The 9,378-nt window shown below is 50.3% G+C and overlaps 1 protein-coding gene across 1 annotated transcript in view; it reads left to right on the top strand.

Annotated features, from left to right (window-relative positions):
- The window catches only part of LOC115116340 (potassium voltage-gated channel subfamily H member 8-like), a 59,961-nt gene that overhangs the window by 5,265 nt on the left and 45,318 nt on the right, over positions 1-9,378 (top strand). The window contains exons 2-3 of the mRNA XM_065005673.1: positions 758-892; positions 8,849-8,988. Coding sequence (XP_064861745.1) covers positions 758-892; positions 8,849-8,988 — 275 coding nt within the window. The remainder of the gene's footprint in view (positions 1-757; positions 893-8,848; positions 8,989-9,378) is intronic.

Raw genomic sequence — 9,378 nt, forward strand, 5'->3', positions numbered from 1 at the left:
GGGGATCTGTAGTTGTGTCACAGTGTGAGGAGAGCGACTCACAGACCTGTATGACCTTGGTCAGCCACTTCTCACATCACACCTCTACATGTTATCTATTCTGTCACTCTCCTTCCTGCCTGCCAGACACCTGGGAGGACATAGCATGCCACACATCTCTCACTGCCAGGCACAACACGCCATACAGTATGGCAAAGAAAGAGCGCGTGAAGTGCTGTGTGGATGTACATGAATACAGTATGGATGATGTCAATTGAATAGAGAATAGCAAACTATTTCTCCGGTCTCAGATAAAGCTGTATATATATATATATATTTTTTTTCGCTTCATTGTTTTCATGCCAAACTAATTTCACTTCCTGAATTGACCAAATTAGAGCTACGCTTCCTGAAATGAAAAAGCTTTTATGCAATAAAGACATCCTGCATTAATCTCTCTCTGTCTCATCAGTAATAACTGTCTGATAGAGCTCTGGGACTCAGGGTGCAGAATGTAAGGCACACACACCAACACTACACATAAAGTGAGGTAGTGAGTTGTTTTCTGGGTTTTGATGATATTGTATTATATTGGGACTAGATCATTCATTGTAAATAGCTTTTCTATATTTCCAATTGAAATCAAAATGTTCACTGGGTTTTATCGGGAGGCAGTGGGATGGCAGAAGCTTTTCAAGTCTCTGTAGACAGCTGGAGATGAGCTGATTAGCTAGGGGCATAGAGTGTGTATTAAAATGATTGACTGTGTCTCTTCCAGGTACCCAGTTCTGGTGTCTGCTGGACATCGTGCCCATTAAGAATGAGAAGGGAGAGGTGGTGCTGTTTCTGGTGTCCCACAAGGACATCACTGACAACAAGAAGGACCAGGACCCAGAGCAAGGCCCAGAGACTGGTGAGTTACACTGAGTTAGACCACGACCCAGAGCAAGGCGCAGAGACTGGTGAGTTACCCTGGGTTAAACCAGGACCCAGAGCAAGGCCCAGTGACTGGTGAGTTACCCTGGGTTAAACCAGGACCCAGAGGAAGGGATAGAGAGAGGGATGGAGGAAGGGATAGAGGGAGAGGAAGGGTTAAAGAGAGGGATGGAGGAAGGGATAGAGGGAGAGGAAGGGATAGAGAGAGGGATGGAGGAAGGGATAAAGAGAGGGATGGAGGAAGGGATAGAGAGAGGGATGGAGGAAGGGATAGAGAGAGGGATGGAGGAAGGGATAGAGGGAGAGGAAGGGATAAAGATAGGGATGGAGGAAGGGATAGAGAGAGGGATGGAGGAAGGGATAGAGAGAGGGATGGAGGAAGGGATAGAGGGAGAGGAAGGGTTAAAGAGAGGGATGGAGGAAGGGATAGAGAGAGGGATGGAGGAAGGGATAGAGAGAGGGATGGAGGAAGGGATAGAGGGAGAGGAAGGGATAAAGAGAGGGGTGGAGGAAGGGATAGAGGGAGAGGAAGGGATAAAGAGAGGGGTGGAGGAAGGGATAGAGGGGAGGAGGAAGGGATAAAGAGAAGGGATAAAGTGGAGGAAGGGATAGAGAGAGGGATGGAGGAAGGGATAGAGGGAGAGGGGGATGGGGGATGGAGGAAGGGATAAAGAGAGGGATGGAGGAAGGGATAGAGGGAGAGGAAGGGATAAAGAGAGGGATGGAGGAAGGGATAGAGGGGGGAGGAGGAAGGGATAAAGAGAGGGATGGATGGAGGGATAAAGAGAGGGATGGAGGGAAGGGATAAAGAGAGGGATGGAGGAAGGGATAGAGAGAGGGATGGATGGGGAGGGAGGGATAAAGAGAGGGATGGAGGAAGGGATAGAGAGATAGGATGGAGGAAGGGATAGAGAGAGGGATGGAGGAAGGGAGGGAGGGATAGAGAAGGGATGGAGGGAGGGTTGGATGGAGGAAGGGATAGAGAGAGGGATGGAGGGAGGGATAGAGAGAGGGATGGAGGGAGGGATAGAGGGAGAGGAAGGGTTAAAGAGAGGGGTGGAGGAAGGGATAGAGGGAGAGGAAGGGATAAAGAGAGGGATGGAGGAAGGGATAGAGAGGGGATGGAGGAAGGGATAGAGGGATGAGGAAGGGATAAAGAGAGGGATGGAGGAAGGGATAGAGGGAGAGGAAGGGATAAAGAGAGGGATGGAGGAAGGGATAGAGGGAGAGGAAGGGTTAGAGAGAGGGATGGAGGAAGGGATAAAGAGAGGGATGGAGGAAGGGATAGAGAGAGGGATGGAGGAAGGGATAGAGGGGGATGGAGGAAGGGATAAAGAGAGGGATGGAGGAAGGGATAGAGGGAGAGGAAGGGATAAAGAGAGGGATGGAGGAAGGGATAGAGGGAGAGGAAGGGATAGAGAGAGGGATGGAGGAAGGGATAGAGGGAGAGGAAGGGATAAAGAGAGGGATGGAGGAAGGGATAGAGAGAGGGATGGAGGAAGGGATAGAGGGAGAGGAAGGGTTAAAGAGAGGGATGGATGAAGGGATAGAGAGAGGGATGGAGTAAGGAAGGGAAAGAGAGAGGGATGGAGGAAGGGATAGAGAAAGGAATGGAGGAAGGGTTAGAGAGAGGGATGGAGGAAGGGATAGAGAGAGAGGAAGGGATAGAGATGGGGATGGAGGAAGGGAGGGATAGAGAGGGGAGGAGGAAGGGATAGAGAGGGGGATGGAGGAAGGGATAGAGAGAGGGGTGGAGGAAGGGATAGAGAGAGGGATGGAGGAAGGGATAGAGAGGGATGGATGGAGGGAGGGATAGAGAGAGGGATGGAGGAAGGGATAGAGAGAGGGATGGAGGAGGGATAGAGGGGATGGAGGGAGGGAGGAAGGGATAGAGAGAGGGATGGAGGAAGGGATAGAGGGAGGGATGGAGAGATAGGGATGGAGGAGGGATAGAGAGAGGGATGGAGGGAGGGATGGAGGGAGGGAGGGATAGAGAGATAGGATGGAGGGAGGGATAGAGAGGGGATTGAGGAAGGGATAGAGAGAGGGATGGAGGGAAGGGATAGAGAGAGGGATTGAGGAGGGAGGGATAAAGAGAGGGATGGAGGGAGGGAGGGGTAGAGAGAGGGATGGAGGGAGGGATAGAGAGGGGAGGAGGGAGGGTTAAAGAGAGGGATGGATGGAGGGATAGAGAGAGGGATGGAGAGAATGGAGGGAGGGAAAGAGAGAGGGATGGAGGAAGGAGGGGTAGAGAGGGATGGAGGAATGGTTAGAGAGAGGGATTGAGGGAGGGAGGGATAGAGAGAGGATGGAGGGATAGAGATGGGGATGGAGGGAAGGGAGGGATAGAGAGAGGGATGGAGGAAGGGATAGAGAGATGGATGGAGGGAGGGATAGAGAGAGAGAGGGAGGGATGGAGGGAGGGAAGAGAGAGAGGGATGGAGGAGGGATAGAGAGGGATGGAGGGAGAGGGATGGAGGGAGGGAGGGATAGAGAGAGGGATGGAGGGAGGGATGGAGGGAGGGATGGAGATAGGATGGAGGGAGGGATAGAGAGAGGGATGGAGGGAGGGTTGGAGGGAGGGAGGGATAGAGAGATAGGATGGAGGGAGGGATAGAGAGAGGGATGGAGGGAGGGTTGGAGGGAGGGAGGGATAGAGAGATAGGATGGAGGGAGGGATAGAGAGAGGGATTGAGGGAGGGATAGAGAGAGAGGATGGAGGGAGGGAGGGGTAGAGAGAGGGATTGAGGGAGGGAGGGGTAGAGAGAGGATGGAGGGAGGGAGGGGTAGAGAGAGGATTGAGGGAGGGATAGAGAGAGGGATGGAGGGAGGAATAGAGAGAGATGGAGGGAGGGATAGAGAGAGGGATTGAGAGAGAGGATGGAGGGAGGGAGGGGTAGAGAGAGGGATTGAGGGAGGGAGGGGTAGAGAGAGGATGGAGGGAGGGAGGGGTAGAGAGGGATTGAGGAGGGAGGGGTAGAGAGGGATGGAGGGAGGAGGGGTGGAGGAGGGAGGGAGAGGGATGGAGGGGGATGGAGAGGGATTGGGGAGGGATAGAGAGATATGATGAAGGGAGGTTAGAGAGAGGGATTGAGGGAGGGATGGAGGGAGGAATAGAGAGATGGATTGAGGGAGGGATAGAGAGAGAGGAAGGGATAGAGATGGGGATGGAGGAAGGGAGGGATAGAGAGAGGGACGGAGGAAGGGATAGAGAGGGATGGATGGAGGGAGGGATAGAGAGAGGGGTGGAGGGAGGGAGGGATAGAGAGAGGGACGGAGGAAGGGATGGAGAGGGATGGATGGAGGGAGGGATAGAGAGAGGGATGGAGGGAGGGATAGAGAGATAGGATGGAGGAAGGGATAGAGAGATATGATGAAGGGAGGGAGAGAGGGATTGAGGGAGGGATGGAGGGAGGGATAGAGAGAGGGATGGAGGGAGGGAGGGATAGGATGGAGGGAGGGATAGGGGGGATGGAGAGGGATGGATGGAGGGAGGGATAGAGAGAGGGATGGAGGGAGGGATTGAGAGAGGGATGGAGGGAGGGATAGAGAGATAGGATGGAGGGAGGGATAGGTAGAGAGGGGATTGAGGAGGGAGGGATAGAGAGAGGATGGAGGGAGGGATAGAGAGGGGATGGAGGGAGGGATAGAGAGATAGATGAAGGGAGGGATAGAGAGAGGGATTGAGGGAGGGATGGAGGAGGATAGAGAGGGATTGAGGGAGGGATAGAGAGAGGGAGGAGGAGGGAGGGAGGGATAGAGAGAGGATGGAGGGAGGGATAGAGAGATAGGATGGAGGGAGGGATTGAGAGATAGGATGGAGGGAGGGATTAGAGAGAGGGATTGAGGGAGGGATGGAGAGAGGGATGGAGAGAGGGATTGAGGGAGAGATAGAGAGAGGATTTAGGGAGGGATAGAGAGGGATTGAGAGAGAGGATGGAGGGAGGGGATTGAGGGAGAGAAGGGATGGAGGGATGGAGGAGGGATTGAGAGAGGGATGGAGGAAGGGATAGAGAGCGAGGGATGGAGGAAGGGATAGAGAAAGGAATGGATGGTTAGGGGGGGATAGGGGAGGGATAGAGAGAGAGGAAGGGATAGAGATGGGGATGGAGGAAGGGAGGGATAGAGAGAGGGATTGAGGGAGGGATAGAGAGGGATGGATGGAGGGAGGGATAGAGAGAGGGGATGGAGGGAGGGATAGAGAGATGGACAGAGGAAGGGATGAGAGAGGGATGGATGGAGGGAGGGAGGGATAGAGAGAGGATGGAGGGAGGGATAGAGAGAGGATGGAGGGAGGGATGGAGGGAGGGATGGAGGTAGGGAGGAGGGATAGAGAGAGGGATGGAGGGAGGGATAGAGAGATAGGATGGAGGGAGGGATAGAGAGATAGGATGGAGGGAGGGATAGAGAGAGGGATGGAGGAAGGGTTGGAGGGAGGGAGGGATAGAGATAGGATGGAGGGAGGGATAGAGAGAGGGATTGAGGGAGGGATAGAGAGGGGATGGAGGGAGGGGGGAGAGAGGATGGAGGGAGGGAGGGGTAGAGAGGGATGGATTGAGGGAGGGATAGAGAGAGGGATGGAGGGAGGGATAGAGAGAGGGATTGAGGGAGGGATAGAGAGAGAGGATGGAGGGAGGGAGGGGTAGAGAGAGGGATTGAGGGAGGGAGGGGTAGAGAGAGGATGGAGGGAGGGAGGGGTAGAGAGAGGGATTGAGGGAGGGATAGAGAGAGGGATGGAGGGAGGAATAGAGAGGATGGAGGGAGGAATAGAGAGAGGGTGGAGGGAGGGATAGAGAGAGGGATTGAGGGAGGGAGGGGTAGAGAGAGGGATTGAGGGAGGGAGGGGTAGAGAGAGGATGGAGGGAGGGAGGGGTAGAGAGAGGGATTGAGGGAGGGATGGAGGGAGGAATAGAGAGAGGGATGGAGGGAGGGATAGAGAGAGGGATTGAGAGAGGATTTAGGGATGGATAGAGAGAGGGATTGAGGGAGGAATAGAGAGATAGGATGGAGGGAGGGAGGGAGGGAGGGATTGAGAGAGAGGATAGAGAGATAGGATGGAGGGAGGGGTAGAGAGAGGGATTGAGAGAGAGGATGGATGGAGGGAGGGATAGAGAGAGGGATTGAGGGAGGGATAGAGCGATGGATTGAGGGAGGGATAGAGAGATAGGATGGAGAGGGATTGAGGGAGAGATAGAGAGAGGATGGAGGGAGGGATAGAGAGAGGGATTGAGAGAGAGGATGGAGGGAGGGATTGAGGGAGGGATAGAGAGAGGATGGAGGGAGGGGTAGAGAGAGAGTTTGAGGGAGGGATGGAGGAAGGGATAGAGAGAGAGAGGATGGAGGGAGGGATAGAGAGAGGATGGAGGGAGGGGTAGAGAGAGGGATTGAGAGATAGGATGGAGGAAGGGGTAGGGAGGGATAGAGAGATAGGATGGAGCGAGTGGTAGAGAGAGGGATGGAGGGAGGGATAGAGAGATAGGATGGAGGGAGGGGTAGAGAGATAAGATGGAGGGAGGGAGGGGTAGAGAGATAAGATGGAGGGAGGGGTAGAGAGATAAGATGGAGGGAGGGGTAGAGAGATAAGATGGAGGGAGGGGTAGAGAGATAAGATGGAGGGAGGGGTAGAGAGATAAAATGGAGGGAGGGGTAGAGAGATAAGATGGAGGGATGGGTAGAGAGATAAGATGGAGGGAGGGGTAGAGAGATAAGATGGAGGGAGGGGTAGAGAGATAGGATGGAGGGAGGGGTAGAGAGAGGGATGGAGGGAGGGGTAGAGAGAGGGATGGAGAAGAGAGAGAGGTGGTCATGTTTTTTGTTCTGTGATTTTTCACGAAGATGTAATGACTGTAACCTTTAAAGAGCATACAAGTGTTACACTGTTATAAGAATGAGTGTGTAAGACTGGAGGGAGGGAGGGAGGGAGGGAGAGAGAGAGACTTGGTTATTCTGTCTGGTTGGTTAAACTCTGAAATTAGTTTTGACATTTCCATACCTTCCCTATCTACAACTCTAGGGAATGAGAACGTTACATTAAGTGTGGATCCTCGTGGCCAGACAGGTGTCCTCAGGGCCGGCTGCAGGCATAAGCGGCATAAGCGGTCGCTTTCAGCTTGGAACTCAGTTGGGGTCTCAACCTACTGTTGAGAATTAGAATAGTAGAATACAAAAGGTGCAAGTTTGAAATTTGATTGTGCCTCAGCGGTTTTTCTCTTGTCGTGTCAGTCACTGACAGTCACTCAATGGTCAGTTAGTCTGGCCAGCTGTCTAAACTTGTAGTAATCATGGCCGAATACCAACTGGGCACGCAGAGTACCTGCCCAGGGGCCCTGCCCTCCAGGGAGCCCCCATTGATTTTGTAGATCACTCTCACTCACATATCATTAACGTGGTATAAGTCTCGGCAACATTTTTAGAATTGCAGGAAATTAGCTATAAAACTGAAAAAACGTCTCTACACCCCATGGTAAAATGTGTAGATTAACCGGAAATGAGCGTTAAAACTGCAAAAACGTCTCTACACCCCATGGTAAAATGTGTAGATTAACCAGAAATTAGCTTTAAAATTGCAAAAATGTCTCTACACCCCATGGTAAAATGTGTAGAATTGCAGGAAATTTACTTTAAATTAAATCTTACTCTCCGCCGTCAACAAGGGGGCTACTAAAATGTTTTGCCCGTGAGGTGGTTGGGGGCCCAACAACAAATCTCGCTTAGGGCCCCCAAAGGTCCTGGCAGTGTTTTCACACCTACACACTCTATTGTTGTCTGCTCTATAATAAATCAGACAGAAGTGTAAAAAGAAAAACACTCTCTGTCCCCCATCCCCCCACTCTCTGTCATCTTTACTGATGAGTCATTCAGTTACATCCTTGTAGACTCACCTCTGGCCCTATACACAGTAAAGGTGTCTCATTAAAAGTGGTGCCAAGATACACCTGACTCCAGGAAGTGGGAATAGAAACACTTTCCTTTCCTACGTTTGGATTTCAGAATGTGTCTGTTGTTGTGCTCACATGGCTGAGGCAACTTTTTATGTACCTTACTGTTCAACTCTGACCACCTTTGGTGGCATCTTCGAAACGACACATAATATAAAGACATTTTGGTTTCAAAACTATAAATCCTACACACGCACGCTTACTATTTAGAAAGTGAAGTACTGTGGGATTCGGATAAAGATATCAGAAACAATGTGACTACTACAGAGCCTGAGATACAGCAAAAAATACTGAAATGTACAGGTTTTTATTTCGAATTGTTTGAGGGGTAGGGGTCCTTTGAGATTTGGTTTGAGATAAAATATGTCACCATTTACAGTTCCAACAGGAATAAAATTGAAAAAAATATATAACAATAATAATTCTCAGATCTTTTACCTACAGTAATAGTGTCGCTCTAAACATGCACAAATTCCCATTGAAACACAGCCATTTTAAAAGTGCAGAGCTTGTGCAATGTGCCATACCTTCACCTCTCATTTTACAGGAATGATATGAGGAGAAAGCTGAAGTCTCTACCTATCCATTGATGTAAATATATCCTCTGATTCCCAGTTCACCTACTAGATAGCAGTAGGAGATCACATGACATCTCTTGGCCACTTGAAACCAGTTGCACCTGGTTTGGGTAGTGAGTCACTGTGCCAAAATGGCTGAATGGATCTTCAAGCCTATCATCTGAAAATGACCTTACCAATCAGGGCTTTCAAGTCACGGAGTTTGTTTTTGGGAAATAACACACAGACAGATGAATAAACTTCAAACTTCTTATGTTTCCAGCAGTAAGATTTGAGTACAATTTCCAAAAAGGCCTGTAGCTTTCAAATTATATATAATTTTCTATTTATGATTAATTGTATTTTTTAAAATATAGATGTCTACAAAATAATTCATTAAATGATTCATGAATTCCACAACCTTGTCTCTGTCCCCAGATGAGGAAACGGGTCTGGAAGTGCACAAGGTCACCCGTCCCCCAGGCTTCAACACCAACCGCAGACGCAGCCGGGCGGTGCTCTACCACCTGTCTGGACACCTGCAGAAACAGGACAAGAGCAAGATCAAACTCAACAACGTGAGTTGCTCTGTGTCACACACACATACACACACACACCAAGACCGCCACATACAGATATAGGATATTAATTTGAGCCAGTTTGCTACAGCAGGAAAATAATCATGCAAGCAACAGGAAATGTGAATCATTATGTGGATTATAATTGATTTAAAAAATGTAGGGGTTGATACATTTCTTGTTAGGGCAAATCAAGTCTTACATTTTCAAGTGGAAATGACAAACTTTAGAAGCCTTTTTAAGCCAAGAGTATACTACAAGTATGCGTTTTCTGCTGTCCAGGAAAAGTCTCATCAACAAAAGAGTGATCAAATTAAGATCCTACATCTGTACACGTACACACCTTGCCTCGACAGCTAAGTGTCCAACCACATATCAAGGAGTGCTACA

Source organism: Oncorhynchus nerka, linkage group LG3 (genome assembly GCF_034236695.1).
Source record: "Oncorhynchus nerka isolate Pitt River linkage group LG3, Oner_Uvic_2.0, whole genome shotgun sequence".
In the NCBI taxonomy this organism is placed as follows: domain Eukaryota; kingdom Metazoa; phylum Chordata; class Actinopteri; order Salmoniformes; family Salmonidae; genus Oncorhynchus; species Oncorhynchus nerka.